The following is a 20,000-nucleotide window of genomic DNA, read 5'->3' as shown; positions in this document are numbered from 1 at the left end:
AGCACTACAAGCATCCTTACGTACGGGCCGAATGCAAATTTTTGCATTCTTGAGCCATCCACCTCTCTCCATGTAAACATCCACAAAATGTATCAATCAGTTCAATCTACAGTTGGGCATAACGTTATCTTTCCACCCATCGTCTTAGGCACGAAGTTCGTGCGATCTATAGCGGCGGAAATGAAATCTCTTTGAGAAAAATATTTTAAGGCGTTACCTTCTGAGTGTATCGATCATTACCCCGAAAACTCAATTTTTAAGAACAATTCATCGTCTTTATTCACATATCGAGGACCAAAGAACTCCTCGATTCCAGCAAACCTTTTATAGCCATACCCCGTGCGGCAAATGGTTTCACTAGGCCGTTTGAAGGTCGGCACGTCAGGATTTGCTTGTATGATCCGACTGATGTCGCGACGGGGGCAGGAATCACTCTGATCTAGGACGCTAACAGTGATTGTCCCAACAAAAGGCCAAACTTGGAGATTATCGTAGTCTCCTCTTACCAAATGAATGAACAGTGCCACATGTCTGCCTGTTCCACTGCCTACGCCCTTTGGGTGAATTCTTATCCCAACCAGCTTTTCCTGGTGATCATTGTACACTGCATCAGTAAAGAATGCTGTTTCGTTTTCGCGATGTTGAGCAACCTCCGTTATTTTGAAAATAAGTGATGGGTTGGGTGCATTTTTCTTTTTTCGAGCCTCCTGCGGTTTTGACCTGCAACATGATCATTTTTTAGATATTAATAAAATGCCCCATCACTTCTAAACTTTTCAATAAGTAATCACCAAGAAAATGGAAGGTGATTTTCCCTGAGTTTCTCAGGTATTTAATTGGATGCACGACGATTTTGATAAGCGTCTACCAGCCTAGCCTGTTCCAGGCTCCCAGATATTTAGGGAAAGAGAAAACAAATGCATGCGAAAAATGAGTGGGGGCTTAAAGTGGCTAGGTCACGCTGTTTTACGCAATTTCAGCACTGATCGAATGGTCATAGAATTAACTCTAATATCAAAATAACTGTTCAAAACTATAGAAGAACTCTAACAAAATACAGGGAAGCCAAGAAGGGACATGGATGGACAAAACTGGAGAGGATTGAAATGGATTGAATTTGGGTAAATTTGAAAAACGTCGGCCCACCTTTTTTCAAATTTACATCAGTCTATATCAAAATGTCATTTACAAAGCTTGAAAATCATTCTCTGTTGTTATGTGGCCGTGATTTTGCAAATGAAAGACTCTTGCTCTGCGAATTTGACGTTTAGAGCTCATAATTAACAAAATTAAACAAAATTACCTAAAATAGCGTGACCTAGCCCCTTTAAATCGCCTCGACCCAAGCCCCCACTCGCTTTTCCCACGCAGTTGTTTTCGTTTTCCCGACTATCTGGGAGGCTGGATCAGACTACTCCCAATCCCAACATCACTCGCGTCTGGGAATACAGACGACCAAAGGCACAAATTGTCCCTCAAACTCCATTCCGAAATTAAAGATAAACATGAAAGAAATGTGTATTTAAAGAGCGGGTTATAGTGTTGTGCCGACGGCTATCCCATGTGCGAACTGACGATCCGAGAGTACTTGAATACCTAACTCTTTAATATCGTTTCTTATAACACTCTGAAACGTTTAAAACTATCTGATAACTGTACTTGAAAACTCCTAATTGAACTCGAAACTACTATAGATGCTGGTTCTGAATACTGAACAATGCTGAATAATACTAAACACTCTTTGGCAGATACGCCCTATTTAAATTGGCGTCACGTGGTAACATGACATCACAATGACATCACAACTTCTAACATAACAATAGACAAAATTGAAAAATTCAGGTGGCCTCAATGGGATTCGAACCCATGATCTCTGCGTTGCTGATGCAATGTTCTACCAACTGAGCTACGAAGCCACTCAGTTGGGAGCAGGTCAATTTGCTGGGCTCATGTGTTCCCGTGAAAGGACTAAGTGAATGAAAGAGTTTGAAGTGCAAAACATGAAAGAAATGTGTATTTAAAGAGCGGGTTATAAACAAAATTGAAAAATTCAGGTGGCTTCAATGGGATTCGAACCCATGATCTCTGCGTTGCTGATGCAATGTTCTACCAACTGAGCTACGAAGCCACTCAGTTGGGAGCAGGTCAATTTGTTGGGATCATGTGTTCCCTTGAAAGGACTAATAACGCAAAGCCTTACATTCCTCCCTTATTGTAGTAAATGCTTAGACTGACTTGAGAGGACACTTAGTGTTGGAGTGTCAAAATCAGGTGTACATCTAACTGATGATAACGAGCACTTCTGGGCATAAGTAGCAGAATTCCTCGTTGTTAACAACTGAAACAAATAATAAATTACGACGTTTTGACCGCACTACAGTCAAAAATGAAGTAATTTAAAATCTTAGTACTTGCTAACGTTCCAGTTTAATTAGCTTTTTCTCGGCATTTTTTACTCGTCATTTATTTCATTCATGATATTTAACTGAGATTTTTTTTACGCTTTTTACATCTATATATATGCCCATTTTTTTCATGTCTTTCCGCCTACTTGATCACAACCAAACAGCGGTCGAAACGTATACTTTAGCGAGTATTGAAAGGCTTTTTTACATATAATTAGCAAGTGATTTGAATCCAGGGGTCATATCAAGACTTGATGAAATTAGTAAGATCGTCTGGGCGAGTGTAGTCCTGAGAACTGTTGTTGGTGACTGACTGACTGATATTGACATTGTTGGTGACCTTACTGACGTTTCGACAACTTTCGCGGAAATCATTTTCATCCTCAGAGTCAAGTGATTTGTGTAGAGTAAGTGAATCTTATAAACTTTGATTCATTGGTCAGTAGAAAAGTGATCTTATTGGTCGGTCTAGTCAGTGATGTTTTTGGCTGGGATAAAGCGTTTTTACATAACACAACCAGAAGTCAATATTATTATTATTATTATTATTATTATTATTATTATTATTATTATTATTATCGTAACTATTACAAAATTCTAGAATCTGATTGGTTCTTTGCGCTCCTATTTGTCGCGTAATTGGTGCACGACCACGTGGGTGTCCAATTGCAGTTAACCAATTTGAACAACTCCTAATTGGATACCTGTAATTGGACACCTGCACCATTCTCGAGTCAATAACACGCACTTGGGTGGGGCCTCCCTTGCTGTGTTTCAACTGTTTGCAAAACAGATTGAATATAATTTTGACTTTTTAACACAAAAAGGTATTCAAAGACTTTTTATCCTCGAATTTTGTTATGATTTCTAGCATTTTGTTTTTACGATTAATTAGTAATAGGACTTCGTGCCGTACAATTCAGGGGTATAATCCTGCTCGTAATTTCAAATCGGCCTCGCGCGCAAATCACTCCCATGATTACTCCCGGAATCATACTCCATTCAGTCCTATTACTCTTACTTATTATTGGTAATTGAGATGTGTCACTTGCCTCGCGAGTTGCTGCTTCCATTGTTTTATCTCCTCTGTACTGCAGCGATGCATTGTGGGCTTTTCTCCGTTCCCCACAGAAGACACTAAATTGGGTTCGTCTGGCAGGACACCAGGAAGTAGAATTGGCGCCTGTGGTGCTGCATATCCGTCACCTTGTTCCTGCACAGGCAAGCATGTCACATCTTCTCGGATGGGGAAGGGCAGAGCCTCCCTTGCAGCTGTCCCATACGGACGACAGTTGCCTCCATTAGGATGATCAACGTAGCCCATTTCACATGCCTGCCACGCACGCTCTACTCTGTGGACGCCTAATCCATCGGCCTCTTCAGCCTGAACAGGCTCCTCTTCATGGTTTCCAGGTAACCCGTTGATCTGCTGCCCACCTTCATCAGAAGGAACTCTGGAAACATACTCCGAACCTGCGTGCCAATTTGGGATGACCTGCTGTACGTCAAGGCCCATAGCGGTATAGTTCCTTCCACTGGCTTGCTCAATAGTCATGTCAGCCAGCCGCCAGTCACTCGTTGCTCCGTCTCTCTGAACCGAGTCACTATGACAAAATCCGTTGTTTGGTCCACCAGTCGGTTCACTAGGCTGATTCGATTGGCTCGACCTTGAAATCTGCACATGTTCTTCCACAACAGCGTCCCTCAGCCCGTTGGCTTGGTTACCACCTGTCCCCATAAGCTGGCTCTGTTCGGTCGCCTGCCAAGTTCCTCCGTCACCAGGGTAAATTGATTCCGCGACAACATTTGCAAGATCTGGGTAACTTTGAAATAAAAAGGAACCTTTTACACTGCAGAAATTGAGACTTGATGTAGTGTGAAAAGTTATTAATGACATAAAAGCAGCTATTGACATTTATTACTCAACACATTGTGCCAAGGTCCAAATATGGTCATAGCGCGGTCAATATTCGTCGTGTATATTCAACAGATATCCTGTGTGTCGAGGAGAAAAGTGATAGTTTTTCAGGTTTTTATCCTATAAACGTAGAAAATTTTGCTTTGTCATCCATGTGTTGATTAATAAAACAATTATCATGCTCAATCTTGCGGAATATCGCCTGATTTTAGCCAAGTCGGCCTACAGCCTCGTCGGTTAAATAACAGGCAATATTCCGCCCGATTTCCCACGATAATTGTTCAGTGTAACACTAAAAACAATCTCGCAACTGGTATTACTGTATATCAGATTTACTTACTTCAAGTTATTTTGTTTTATTTAGCCTCGTCCAACACAAAGAAAACAATTAATACACCGAAAGAAATATGCAGACCAAGAGGCCACAATAGCAAAATCATGTGGTCCCACGTGGTTTTAAGAAACGGGGAGTAACTAAAACATAGGTCTAGATTGCTGCTTGTACATAATGTTTCGGCCTAATGGTTAAGGCAAAAATAGATGACGGATTAGAGAAGTAACGTTTATGGCTTCAAATCAGACAAGAGCCATATATCTTTAAGGCAGAATTTTTGAAAATGTGAAAAGCTGTTCTGACCTCCATTTGCCATAATCGTATTTCTTTTTATTTACAATCGCGCTTTATCGGCTTTGAATGACATGTTTTAAACCTGTTGTCTAAATTTTACTTTACTTCTCCATGCCGTGAAAGTGTCCCTAATAAGCTGTCATTCCGAGATAATTAGTTAATTAATTATTTATTTTATTCTTATTAAAGAGCTAAACACCAATTAATTTGAAGATTGATTTTCGTTGATAACGCAAATACTGATTGTCACGAAAGCGTCTACAGGGGAAACGTTCTTGGCCAGGTTCTCAGTGGAAATCATTCGTTTACACATAAAACTGTTATTATTATTATTATTATTAGTAGTAGTAGTAGTAGTAGTAGTAGCAGCAGCAGCAGCAGCAGCAGCAGCAGCAGCAGCAGCAGCAGCAGCAGCAGCAGCAGCAGTAGTAGTAGTAGTAGTAGTAGTAGTAGTAGTAGTAGTAGTAGTAGTAGTAGTAGTAGTAGTAGCAGTAGCAGTAGTAGTAATATGGTAGAAGAAAACCCATAGATACACATTTTGAAGAGGCTCCAAATAGTTTCTCCTTTTTTCACACAATTAAACCTATTCTGTTCTTAGCTATAGTTAGGGTAGTCGTATCAAGACGAAATTTGACCAGGGTATTAAGTGCCCATTAAAGATTTCTCACATCACATTTTCCTAAATATCTTTACCATGGCAACGCAATAACGCATTTCTCTTAGCCTTAAAATCAACATATATTGTCTTTTAAATTTATTTTCAAAACACGTGAGGATGAAAATTTATATAGCATTACCAGATAATGTTATGAATTATCTCTAAAATATTTAACAAAATCTGTTTGCTAGGATTTTCAGAAAAATCGTTTTTTTGAAATATCACGCTCTCTAATTCTTATGTAGATGGAATATAAAGTTAACATATATCTCCTATTCACAAAAACTATGAACATTTTGCAGGAACGATTAATGGTCACTTAAATCCAATTCTGTTATCCTGTAGCTCCACTCTTGCACGAACTCGAATGGACGGCGATGCATGCGTAAATGCTAATCTTGTAACCTCATTTTTCCGACTTGCATCTTCAATAATTATTCAAAGTTATATTTCTGCATCCAGACGGTTAGTTTTATCATTTTTTGCCCGCTAACTTACATGTATATTATTTTAAAATGTTTGCCTTTGAAATTCAAAAGAAATCTGTGAGGAAAGAAAATAGAAGGTGACACAAATCAGCGGTATTTGTTTATTTCCGGTTACCCATTTTAAGGAAGCATGAGCTGACGGCGCCGCTCTCAGCCGAAAACCCTTTCGAGAATAACATGTTTACTTTGAATAATATTCTATTGAGGTTGCTGGAGGAAATTAAACAGATTTACAGTTTTCTACAACTGCAAAGCATCTTTCGTATAACGAAATTATAGCCGGGTACAAAAGTACAGGGAAAATAAGCAACAATAGTAAATTAATTCAACTGAGTTTATTGTTTGAAGGGGGTAGTTTCTAAAGAAACTGTGGTGCTGCGTCGGTGGGGAAGTAGTATACAAAAATTTGGTTTTATCAACGGAGTTGATAATAGACCATTTTACTGATACGGCGGCCATTTTAAAATCCCATGATTCTTTCAAATTGTTATTATTGGATTCTAAGGGGGCAAATTAGCATGCATTTGCCCCCTTAAAAATCCCATAATAGCTATTTGAAACAATGGATTTCAAAATGACTGCCGTAACCGTAAAGTGGTCTATGTAAATTGCCACCGTACAGAGATTCTACCTGTGCGGTGGCCAATTTACATTATCAACTCCGTTGATAAAACGAAATTCAACTTTATTGCTTGTCTGATTTGTCGTGACCATCAGTTTCTGTTCACTTTTGTTGCGGTTTCACTGTTTTGCATTTGAGGGTCAAAGTAATGCCCCGATTGTATTATCGTCTCCTTGTTTGTTTCGTCAATAACTATAATGTCTAATTCTTTATCCTTCGTTCCTTAAGAACTTTTGACTAATTTGCTTGTGGTGAAACTGTGCAGCCCTAAATTAAATCTGTAGTCAAATCGTTAGTTTACAAAGTAAGTGACACGAGAACTGTCCGCACCGGTCTCGGTAATGTGGCTACCACAGTGAGAAATAATACTAGCTCGTTGACACGCTGAGTGTCAACAATTTAACGTGGTCACCCACGCATAGGATTTTTTGTTCCTTTCCAGAGAAAATGCAGACGAAGATCCAAACCGTTGTTTGAGTTGTTTAATCCAAAATCTCTAAATATTTGAAAATCAGAAAGACCTCCTAAGGAATACATTCAGATAAAAAAAATTAACCACGAAATTATCACCAAGTTACTATGGCATACTGAAATACGAAGATATTTTTAATAATCACGACAAAACTGCTACTTAGAATTTACTAACAATTTCCTAACACCACTTTAACTGGGAACACCAGATGCTGTCTTCCCTATAAATGGTTCACGTTCAAGCGACAGTCACTACGGCATACAAAAATTCGACGACTTATATTTTTCTCTTTGGACATGCTAATATGACTTGCGCTCTGGTTTAATTTAAAGGTTGAAAAAAATAGTGAACTTGATAGTCTATAATACCTTAGGTCTACATTTAGTTCATTGTGATAGGGTCCACGAAAATCGACAGTAATTCCTACCTGAACTTGGCCATAATCTTCCAATGAATGATATGCAATTGCTTTTAACAAAATTGTCAAGACGCTAATTTGTGTGTGTCCGCCTTTGATATATTATCCTCCGCTGAAATATGTATCATCCTCCGCTCTCTCATGTAGTGAGAATTTGGAGTTACGACTACCACCTGATTGGTCGAATGGCCCATGTAACTCACGTGAGATGAGTGAAGAGTGAAGGCTCACAAAAGAACAAATGTCTCACAAAAATTTCGAAAATGACAGTGAAACTGATGAGCGCAACTGAAAAGGATAACATACATTTAGTCAACCTTTAAATTAATTCACTTGAATTAAATACTCAATTATTTGAAGCTGTACTGTTGAATTGGCTTACTGTATTTTGCGAAACGAAATGGAACTCATCAAGCATAGTATCACAACAGTTTATAGACTTCTGTGTACGACATAAAACATCGGAAATGCTGATTTTGCAAATTCGCAAATCTGTAATTTGCGATATTTGACTTATTTCTTCGCTTCCGTTACTTCCACACATTTCGTAGATGTAACTCATTTAGTTTTGTTTCGAGAAATACAGTAAGCCGTTAAATTGGAGTAACTGCTAAATACCCCGCCACTCCAAAACGGATCTTGAAAGGTGATGGCTACCAGTTGAATTGCCTTACTGTATTTTGCGAAACGAAATGGAACTCATCAAGTATCACAACAGTTTATAGACTTCTGTGTGCGATATAAAACAGCGGAAATGCTGATTTTGCAAATCCGAAAATCTGTAATTTGCGATATTTGACTTATTTCTTCGCTTTCGTTAACACTTTTCGTAGATGTAACTCGTTTAGTTTTGTTTCGCGAAATACAGTAAGCCGTTGAATTGGAGTAACTACTGAATACTCCTCCACTCCAAAACGGATCTTGAAAAGTGATGCCGGGCTACCAGTTGAATTGACTTACTGTATTTTGCGAAACGAAATGGAACTCATCAAGTATCACAACAGTTTATAGACTTCTGTGTGCGATATAAAACATCGGAAATGCTGATTTTGCAAATTCGCAAATATTTGACTTGTTTCTTCGCTTCCGTTAACACTTTTCGTAGATGTAACTTGCTTAGTTTCGTTTCGCGAAATACAGTAAGCCGTTGAATTGGAGTAACTACTGAATACCCCGCCACTCCAAAACGGATCTTGAAAAGTGATGGCTACGCGGCTACGCGTACGCAGTGCTTAATACCACCCCTCCCCCTAGAATATGTTAGTAAGGAAAGAAGAGCTACGCGGCTACGCAGTGCTTAAAACCACCCCTCCCCAGCGAGTTAACTAATTCGGTAACGGTATGTGAAAAGATCAATGTCGAGAGCCCGTGCGCGTTCCATAAAATCTCGCATGCATACGTCCAACAGGAGTGAAAATAGTACTGGCCTCTCTGGCCCTCCCTGCCTCGTACCACTAGTTGTGGAGAATGTTGCTGTAGGTCCAGCCTTCGGGAATCTGCAGCAAGTTCGACTGTAGAGATGCTCGAGAATATCCAGCCATGGTAGGTCCTGGTCAGGTGGAAAACGCGTTCGTACGCAGACAAACATTGTCCTTCGACATAATTTGCCAAAAGCCGCGCTGCAGTCAACAAATGAAGTAAATTGTGGCTCCCGGTTTGCTCCAGAGACTGTGACCGTTTGAGTAGAAAAATTCCGTCATTTGTTGATTTGTCCTGCACAAAATCGTTTTGATGGTCGTGTATCTGCACTCGAAGCCAGTGTTCAAGCCGGTGTAGTATGATCGATATCGTAAGCTTGCAAACTGCCTATCCAACGCTCAGTCCGCGCTACGTGGTCGGGCATGAACGTGGGTTTTTCCGTTTCCACAACCAGGACAAGTTCGAAAATGACCATTCTTCAGGTACCTGTCGAGTGCGCCAGACGTCGAGAATTAGCAGATACAGCTGCAGTAGAAACTGAGGGCAGTCTCGGGCGTGTTTCAGAAACTCGCTTGGGATATCACTACTGGGTTTACGTTTTTTGCCGTTTTACAGGAGTTGGACACTTCGTCTAGAGTTGGTGGATCGTGGTTTACCGGATTTTGTACTGAAAGTTGCTGTAGGTTGGCAATAATTTGCGGCGGAGGTTGTGAGATGAGAGCAGCGGGTGTACTTTGAAGTGGCGGTGCTGCGAAGTGCTGCTGGAAGTGTATGAGTAGCTTGTCTAGCCTGACAACCGTAGGACGGTACTGGCTTGAAGGTTGTTTCCGAGCGCTGACGGTTAGCAAAAGCCTTCTCGATTTGGCGGTTAACCACGTTCATGTCTTGATTCGAGAATCTTCGTTGTCGTAGAAGATGTTACGAAGTTGCCGTGAACATGCTCGAATGTAAAGAAAGAAGAAAAGAAAGGTTTTTTCTGCTTTTGTTCGATTCTTTCAACAGAGACTTCAAGCATTTATCTTAATTTAAAATGTTTAATTGATCTGAAATCACGCAAAAACTGAAAATATTAGAACAAGCCTATTGAAACCTGCCTTTTTGCAGCGGAGTTAAATGATGTCGGTCTTTCAGTTACACTTGAAATGTCGCTGCTTCTGACTCACGCGGGGCATTCGAGTTCAAGCACGCGACGTTTTAGGAGCTGCGCACGGTAACCGCAAATGAACATCAGGGATCGCGTTAACGCAGAAATCGTGCATTTTTACGCAAATAAAATCCAAAAAATGCATCATCGAAATTTTAATGCGTCCCAGGACGCAAGGCACTGACTTAAATAACTCACACAACTTGCTTTGATTTGTCAGTGTATTCTGTTGTTTGTAAAACTGTTGGAGCGATCTGTGATCATAATTGAAGTTCTAAGAAATGGGGTTTAAAACATCTAAAAAGGTTAAAACTAAATTTTCGACCGCCTTGTGCGGTCTTCTTCAGAGGAATGTACTCTGCAAGTCACTGAATGCAAATATATAGCAAAAGACGTTACTGTTCGTTGCTCCTAAGGGAGGAAACCAGTGATGCGTAAACCCTTGGAAAGGGTGCTCTTTCATTAACAGAGTTCTTGTCCAGGAATGAATGTAACGGCTCTAGAAAAAGCCTTTGTCGGCCGGTCCTATGCATATGCGTCAATATTAATTCCAAGTTGGTTACTCTCTTTTTCTCGCAGAGGGTCACCAAGATTTTGGGACCCCCAAAAAATGCTTAGGACCCCAATTTGGCCGTGACGGCAACGAAAACGTCACAAATTTTGCATATTTAATGAGCAAAAACAATAGCTTTGCACGCTCTGCACGTGCATTTTTAGTTTTTGTACATTTCATTCACGTTTTCGGCAAATCTACGACGTGAAATGACCAATTCTCAAGTTTTACGGAGAACGTGAACAAAAGGAAGCGAATTTGAATTTTCTGTCGTAGATTCAATACCGCACCTCCTAATTCAATTCCTGGAAGATTACACTAGTTTTTAGAAGATAGACAAGCCGACATAACGACGAAAACGATTAATAAACCTGAACTTGCAATTTTAAATGACGTTTTCGTTACCGTCGCGTCGCAGATCTTAAACTCCCTATTGAAAAATCCTAGTGCCATCCCTGAACATTTAGCATGACAAGACATTCGTGTCTCCCAAAATACACACTATATTAAACATCGCCTTCTCAGTTTTCAGTCTTGACCTTTTGGCTGTTGAAATGGAAAGCACTATTTCTGTCATGCAAATAACGAATGCGTGACTTGTCAAGCAAGTGAACGTCGAATCACAAGGCGCGTAAGAATCTATCCAATCAAAAAGGGATACAGAAATCCCTGTAAAGTCTGAACAAGCTTTTCGCAGCCGTTGCGCAGACTGACTATTCCGGTGGTTTAGTCTGTCTGCGACGCAGGCTATAAAAGAAAAAGTGTGAAAGAATGCGCCTGATCGCTGGTTACTCAATAGGGGAATCCCCTTACTGCTAACTGAACTCATCTGATTGGTTGATTATTTTTGGATCTCTGTTTATCTGGCATTAGAATGCTAATGATATGCATGGACACGAGTATTATGTTCTTAATACCAAATCGTTTCTCAGTGAACTTCGAACAGCGGTGGTTGTTTTCCCAACCTAAATTTTCCTTTCTCGCTCTGTTCCAGTAATACGTTGTGTCAGCAACAATCGTTTGGACGCTCGGTCGGTCTAAACAATCGTTTCATCCATCTTTTTGTCGTAGATGGCTGAAAATCTACTGAAATATAATAAAAGTAGCAAACCTACAATTACAGATCTCTCCGCTGTGGTAACGAGTAGTGCGATTATGGCTAAATCGTAGAATAGTATGAACCGATTTAGCCGGGGGTACTATTCTCCGATTTACCACTAAGATTTTTACCTATTTTATGATTGAAGTCTTCGTTAGATGTTTTTGAAATTATTTCCTATTCTCTGATTCTTCCGATTCTACGATTTTATCTTGGATGCTTTAGAAATCATTCTCCGATTCTACGATTTTAATTAAAATACATCGTTACATTATAAAGCCCTGGCCAAACTATCGAACAAAGTTGGATCCCACATGCAACATTGTTGGATGTAAATGTTGACGTAGTGGCAAAACACTATCCAACATTGCTCGACGAATTCAAGTTTAAGTTGGCGCAAAATTTGAAAATGCGGCGAAGCGTTATGCTACGGAAGTTGTTTTAGGACGGAAAGGACGTATTCAAACAAGGAAAAACCAAAGAATGATTAAGAGAACGTGTAGAAAAGGGTATATTCTTTGCAAGATACATTCGCGCTTAGGGGATGATGTTTATGAGCTCGGATCAATTTGCAGGAATTTTAAACGCTATTGAACCAGACATCTCCAAACAGCGATAATGATTAGGTAGGCTAAAAGTGTCCCACAAACATGGCCTTGCTTCCTATTCGCTGATCAAGGTCTCTGGCTGTTCATCAACAACCACGATGTCCCCTTGCTCCTTGTCCGCCACCTCTGTTGCAAATGATGCAAGAAGCCTTGGCTTGAAAATAAGATAGCGATTCGTGATTGGCTAGCAATACGAACGTGACTCGATTCAGGACACAACTTTGTTGGAAGAGCGGCAAAACACTCCAACATTGCTGTGTCAAACAGAATTGTTGGTTGTAATGTTTGATCAAAAGCAAACTCTATCCAACATTTGATCGAGCAAAAAATGTTGGACGAACATCTTCCAACATGGGCGGCCAAACTGTCGAACAATGTTGGATCGAGCAAAGTTGGAGCCTTCAATCCAACTTTGTTCGATAGTTTGGCCAGGGCTTAAATCATGTTCCGATACTCTGATTTTTAAAATTTGAATCTTACCTGAGAATACTTATTTCGTTCGGCAGCGTTTTAACTCCCTCTCTTTTTTTCATTTTTCATTGGCTGTGTTACATATAAAAAAGTACTTTAATCTATTTTTTTCATAACATCAGATGTTCGAAGAAATGTAAACAAAGACTTCAAAATACGGTGTATTTTTAAATAATGGCTGTGAATCCAGAAAGGGAAGTTGGAAAATCAGTCCCAAAAACGGAGGCTATAAACTGGGAGTGTTAAGCTTTCACATTTCCACCCCTCTTCAAATTAAATAATCCTTGACTCAGTTAGCGTGTGCATATTCTGTAACATGATCTTTTCGTAGCCAGCCCGTGTGAAGAGATAAGTAGAGAACATGTCACTCTTTCAAGTGAAGTATGTACTTTTTTTCCATCCCATCAAAACAGAATACTCCCTTTGCCATTGTTATAAGCAAGATAGAAGATAAAATAAAATCAGGGGAAGTTCAAACCAGAGTCATTGGATGATCGAAAGTGACTTATCCGATCGAGCTTCATCTCTTATTTTGTTGTGGATGACTGAAAACCGACTGAAAATACTTAGCTGTAGAAGTGGCCGCAAACCAACAGATCTCTCCGCTGTGGCAAAACTAACGTATGCCATCGATCTGTTTAGTGATGAAACCATGAACTACATTTTCTAATTAAAGCAGAAAGGAATCTACTGTTTTCACTAATTAAGTAGCGAAAATCAAAATCCGATCGATTCTTATGATAACAAGGTCTCTTAAAAAGTGTTGAAACTGGTTTGAGCCACCTTAATGAACGCACCTTGCGCTTTATTTATAATGATGTCATAAAATAATAGTACTTATTATATGGAGGAGAATGTTTTACTGGCAACTAAACCACTCGTAGATTCCATATGCCACTTCATCCGGGACCCGAGTGGCGTAATTTCCGTATGTCACCTTTGTCAGTGTCGTATCGTTCAATGACGTCACGATTCCCGCCTTTTTTATAAAGCCCAGCCGTATTTGTAAAACTTGACTACTTTGAAACGAAGATACGTTGGCTCGAAGATATGAATTTTATGTTCTCGTGGCAAGAACAATATCTCACTCGTTCGCTTCGCTCACTCGTGAGATATTGTTCTTGCCACTCGAACATAAAATTCATATCTTCTCGCCACCGTGTAATATCCTCTATATATGATGACTTGCTGCCATTGCTGCACATGCAAATCAGTAGGATGGGTTGCAACTGCGTACGATAGCTTAATTTAAGTAACTTAGCGCAGATGTATGATTTAGAAAAATGTTCATACGCAATGCTAGAACAAGAAAAAGTGTCTCAATCACTATTACATTAGACAAAATACTCGGAGAGAACTCAAAAGAGAAAAATCTGTTCGAACGATTTGCGTGGATAAAAAACTGTCGCTCTTAACCAGATAATATTTAGCGGGTTTCTTTCAGGCTGAATTCGACTTGATTTTAAGGAGCTTTCATCTTGGCTAAACTTTAAGGAAGCGACTACTCGATAATCTATGAGACTTTAGGTCTAGATTTGGTTCATTGTGATAGGGTCCACGAAAAATAGACAGTAATTCCTACCTGAACCTGGCCATACTCAGCTTCCAATGAATGATTTGTAATTTGTAATTAAAGTGAAATTGTTAAGACTCTTTGACTTATGATTCCTACCCGCTTCTTACGACTCGTATTATCTCCCTCCTTTACGGTGTTTTGACTTTGTGTGATACCTGTTGGTGTGAAACTGACCACGTGATTGGTCTGAATGAAAAAATTATATGCATCAACCGGAATTTTCTAAATTTAGCCCATGCCAGTTTCTTCAGCTGAACTTCACAAAAATGCGAAACCAACTGGAAAGAAAAACATACATTTAATCAACTCTGTAGGGTCACTGGAGTGGGACAACTATCAATGTGTTGGTTGACACACTCAGAGCTGAAGTTGACCGAAAGCTGTCCTGTTCTGATCGAGAGGAGATCGCGATCATGATGCCTTCCGTAAAGACGAGTGATGATCATTACAATGTTTATTTTGTAATATTCTTCCGTACATTGTACGAAAAATGGGCAAAACATATTGACTGAAGAATTGTTCGGTCCGCTTTAAGACCCTCTATATGCTTTGTCAGTTCTCTGATTCGTGGTTTGATCTGCACTACTTAGTACTACAACATAACAATACCTGAGAATTCTGTTAGTCAGAAACTACTGGTGACGAGATATACTGCGACAATAATCATGATTTTGAGATCCATTAATCCACATAATTCCTATACACTTATTTGTTTTGACAATAACAATTACGTCTAATTCTACATGCCTCGTTATTTAAGATCTTTTGACTAATTCGCTTGTGCTGAAACTGTGCTGCCCTTAAATCTGTAGTTGCTCCAAGTTCTCAGTCGAGATCGCTAGTTTACAAACAAATAGCCTGCGTAGCTAGCGGGATGTTTTATCGCAGGGTTATTTAAACACGAATGAGAGCGACTGCCTTCAAGGTATTTTATCGCAAAATTATTTAAACACTCGCGAATATCGAGAGAGTACGATGGTTGCTTCGTTTCTTTTGGAAGACAATCGCTCTCGTGCGTGTTTAAATGATTCCGCGATAAAACACCCCGGCAGCTACGCAGGTTATTTGGCCCGCGTCTCTGTTCACGCTTGATAAACAGCCTTTCACAACATTTGGCACCGCAAGTATATGTTGCACAAAACAATAGCATTCTGCCCGATGTATTTTTATTGAAACTTAAATGGCCCAAGTCTAAGAATTTTTATGAGATCATTCAGCAGTATAGCCACAGATACGTTGAAAAGGATACGAACATATCAGAAAGATCTCTCCCGGTGTAAAAAAGTGGCACTCGACATTGCTTTCCTACAGAAATGTAGGCTATTACAAATAACTGAGCATAGTAGAATCGTCCAACACAAGCGTAATTTCCACTATAGGATCACAACAACCAAAGTTACAAAAAATGTCGATCTTTAGCTCATAAAATGCAGCACGTTGATCTGGAACTCTCTTTAGAGCATGAAGAATTCCCTTCGACAACCTTTGCAAACAGTAAGATAACTTGATTTTACTGACTTAGTGGAGATGTATAATTTGTAAATGTTTTGATACTCATCGCTAGAACAAGAAATCGTGTCTGAATCACTAATACATTACACAAAATACTCTGAGAGAACTTAAAAGAGAAAAGTATGTTCGGGCGATTTACGTGGATTAAAAACTGTCTCTATCAACGAGACAATTTTTAGCGGGTTTCTTTCAGGCTGAATTCAACTTGATTTAAGGGAGCTTTCCTTGTGGCTCAACTTTCACTTTATTTGGCGCACGGCTGTGTTTACGCTTGATAAACCGCCTTCCACAAAACTTGGCCCCGGAAGTACATGTTGGAGAACACACTACTAGTCTGCCCGCTGTAATTTTATTGAAACTCTAATGGCCCAAGTCAAAGAAGTTTTGTGACACCATTCAGCGGTATGGCCATGACAAGTTGAATACAATACGAAGATATGAGAAAGATCTCTCCCGGTATAACAAAGTAGCATTTGACATTGCTTTCCTACAGAAATGCAGCTATTCTACATGGCCGGGCATTATAGAATCGCTCCAACACAAGCGCAATTTCCACCATAGGATCAGCAGAAATAGAGTTACAAAAAATGTCTTTCGCTCATAAATTGCAGCGCGTTGATCAGGAGCTCTCTTTAGAGCTCGATGAATCCGCGTTGACAACAGTTGCAAACAGTAAGATGGCTGGATTTTACTGACTTATCGCAGATGTATGATTTAGAAATGTTTTGATACGCATCGCTGGTATGGCCACAACACCTTGAAAACGGTATGAAGATATGAGAAAGATCTCTTCCGCTATAACACTAAGTGGCATTCGACATTGCTTTCCTACAGAAATGCAGGCTTTTCGACATGGCCGGGCATTCTAGAATCGCTCCAACACAAGCCAAATTTCCACCATATAGGATCAGGACAACCAAAGTTACAAAAAATGTCTTTAGCTCACGAAATCCACTGCGTTGATCTGGACCTCTCTTTAGAGCTTAAAGAATCGCCGTTTACATAAAAACGGTCGTTCCAAACAGTAAGATAGCTTGATTTTAGTGACTTAGCGCAGATGTATGATTTAGAAATGTTTTGGTACGGATGGCTAGAACAAGAAAACGTGTCTGAATCACTACTACATTAGACAAAATACTCGGAGAGAACTCAAAAGAGAAAAATCTGTCCGGGCGATTTGCGTTGATAAAAAACTGTCGCTCTTAACGAGATAATATTTAGCGGGTTTCTTTCAGGCTGAATTCGACTTGATTTTAAGGAGCTTTTATCTTGGCTAAACTTTAAAGTTCTTTGGCTCTGTTTATGCTTGATAAATCGCCTTCCACAAAACTTGGCCCCGGAAGTACATGTTGGAGAAAACACTACCAGTCTGCGCGATGTATTCTTATTGAAACTTAAATGGCCCAAGTCTAAGAATTTTTATGAGATCATTCAGCAGTATAGCCACAGATACGTTGAAAAGGATACGAACATATCAGAAAAATCTCTCCCGGTATAACAAAGTGGCACTCGACATTGCTTTCCTACAGTAATGCAGGCTATTTTACATGGCTGGGAGTTATACAATTGCTCTAACACAAGCGCAATTTCCACCATAGGATAAAGACAACCAAAGTTTAAAAAAATCTTTTTTGCCTTATAAAATGCAGGGTGTTTATCGGGAGCTCTCCGAAGAATCCCCGTTGACAACTGTTGCAAACAGTACGATAGCTTGTTTTTAGTGACTTAGCACAGATGTATAATTTAGAAATGTGTTTTACACAGCGCTAGAATAAGAAAAAGTGTCTGATTCAATACTACCTTAAATAAAATACTCGGAAAGAATTCAAAAATGAAAAATCTGCTCGGGCGATTTGCGTTGACTTAAGACTTGCGTTGACTTTTCGACTTGATTTTAGGGAGATTTCATTTTGGCTAAACTTTACTTTTCTTTGGAGCTCGTCTATAGACCTTATTCATAAATGGCGGTAACATTTATAATTCTTTTGTCCAAGTGCAAATTAGCCTACCAAGCCTCATTTTAGAGCAAGAATTCATTTCAATTCACTGTATGGTATCGAGGTTTGGTAGGCTAATTTGCACTTGGACAAAAGAATTATACATTGATCGCCATTTATGAATACGGTCTCTGTTCACGCTTGATAAACCGCCTTTCACAACATTTGGCACCGCAAGTATATGTTGCAGAAAACAATAGCATTCTGCGCGATGTATTTTTATTGAATCTTAAATGGCCCAAGTCAAAGAATTGTTATGAGACCATTCAGCGGTATGGCCATGACATGTTGAAAACGGTACGAAGATATGAGAAAGACCTCTTCCGGTATAACACTGAGAAGCACTCGACATTGCTTTCCTACAGAAATGCAGGCTTTTCCACATGGCCGGGCATTCTAGAATGGCTCTAACACAAGCGCAATTTCTACCATAAGATCACCAGAAACAAAGTTACAAAAAATGTCTTTAGCTCATAAAATGCAGCGCGCTGATCGGGAGCTCTCTTTAGAGCTCGAAGAATCCCCGTTCACATGACAACCGTTGCAAACAGTACGATAGCTTGATTTTAGTGACTTAGCGCAGATGTATGATTTAGAAATGTGTTCATACGCAATGCTAGAACAAGAAAAAGTGTCTGATTCTTTACTACATTAAATAAAATACTCGGAGAGAACTCAAAAATGAAAAATCTGCTCGGGCGATTTGCGTGAATAAAAAAAAACGCCTCTGAACGAGATAATAATTAGCGGGTTTCTTTCAGGATGAATTCGACTTGATTTTAAGGAGCATTGATCTTGGCTAAACTTTAAGGAAGCGACTACAGCATACATAAATTCGATCTCTTAAAATTATCGCCGTTGCCACCATGACACAACTTGCACTCTGCTTTAATTTAAAATTAAAAAATAAACTCGATAATCTATGAAACCTTAGGTCTAGATTTGGTTCATTGTGATAGGGTCCACGAAAAATAGACAGTAATTCCTACCTGAACCTGGCCATACTCAGCTTCCAATGAATGATTTGTAATTTGTAATTAAAGTGAAATTGTTAAGACTCTTTGACTTATGATTCCTATCCGCTTCTTGCGACTCGTATTATCTCCCTCATTTACGCTCTTATGACGTGATATACATGTAGAGAGAATTTGGAGTTGAACTTACTACGTGATTGGTCTGAATGAAAAAAATTATATGCATCAACAGGAATTTTCTAAATTTAGCCCATGCCAGTTTCTTCAGCTGAACTTCACAAAAATGCGAAACCAACTGGAAAGAAAAACATACATTTACTCACTCACTCACTTACTTTAGTCAACCCTGTAGGGTCGAAGTGAAGTGGGACAACTACGATGAGTGATTGACAGCATCAATGTGTTGGTTGACACACTCAGAGCTGAAGTTGACCGAAAGCTGTCCTGTTCTGATCGAGAGGAGATCGCGATCATGATGCCTTCCGTAAAGACGAGTGATGATCATTACAATGTTTATTTTGTAATATTCTTCCGTACATTGTACGAAAAATGGGCAAAACATATTGACTGAAGAATTGTTCGGTCCGCTTTAAGACCCCCTAGATGCTTTGTCAGTTCTCAGATTCGTGGTTTGATCTGCACTACTTAGTACTACAACATAACAATACCTGAGAATTCTGTTAGTCAGAAACTACTGGTGACGAGATATATATTTTAACCACATATGTAACAATATTTTGGGCTATCGTTTTTGAGATCCATTAATCCACATAATTCCTATACACTCCTTATTTGTTTTGCCAATAACAATAATCTCTAATTCTACGTGCCTCGTTCTTTAAGATCTTTTGACTAATTCGCTTGTGCTGAAACTGTGCGGCCCTTAAATCTGTAGTTGCTCCAAGTTCTCAGTCGAGATCGCTAGTTTACAAATTAATAGCCTGCGTAGCTAGCGGGATGTTTTATCGCAGGGTTATTTAAACACGAATGAGAGCGACTCCCTTCGAGATATTTTATCGCAAGATTATTTAAACTCTC

At 39.4% G+C, this 20,000-nt stretch overlaps 1 protein-coding gene and 2 non-coding genes across 4 annotated transcripts in view; all 3 read right to left on the bottom strand.

Moving 5' to 3' along the window:
* LOC138056992 (TNF receptor-associated factor 4-like) overlaps positions 1-20,000 on the bottom strand; it is a 45,375-nt gene that overhangs the window by 2,082 nt on the left and 23,293 nt on the right. Inside the window, exons 2-3 of one of the 2 annotated variants that reach the window (XM_068902997.1) lie at positions 3,458-4,228; positions 1-720 (exon numbers count right to left, since the gene is read on the bottom strand). The exon at positions 1-720 is cut by the window's left edge and continues 2,082 nt beyond it. In XM_068902997.1, the coding sequence (XP_068759098.1) occupies positions 237-720; positions 3,458-4,228 (1,255 nt within the window). In that variant the 3' untranslated portion in view covers positions 1-236. Of the gene's footprint in view, positions 721-3,457; positions 5,123-20,000 lie in introns of those variants that run through there. The other variant, XM_068902995.1, reaches the window with a different exon arrangement.
* Positions 1,844-1,916, bottom strand: Trnaa-agc (transfer RNA alanine (anticodon AGC)). Its single transcript has one exon. It is a non-coding gene; the product is annotated as a tRNA-Ala (tRNA).
* Trnaa-agc (transfer RNA alanine (anticodon AGC)) lies at positions 2,056-2,128 on the bottom strand. Its single transcript has one exon. It is a non-coding gene; the product is annotated as a tRNA-Ala (tRNA).

The sequence above is a fragment of the Montipora capricornis genome, chromosome 7, assembly GCF_036669925.1.
Source record: "Montipora capricornis isolate CH-2021 chromosome 7, ASM3666992v2, whole genome shotgun sequence".
Classification (NCBI taxonomy): domain Eukaryota; kingdom Metazoa; phylum Cnidaria; class Anthozoa; order Scleractinia; family Acroporidae; genus Montipora; species Montipora capricornis.
The sequence above is the reverse complement of the archived record's forward strand: the minus strand, read 5'-3'. Positions and strand labels throughout refer to the sequence as shown.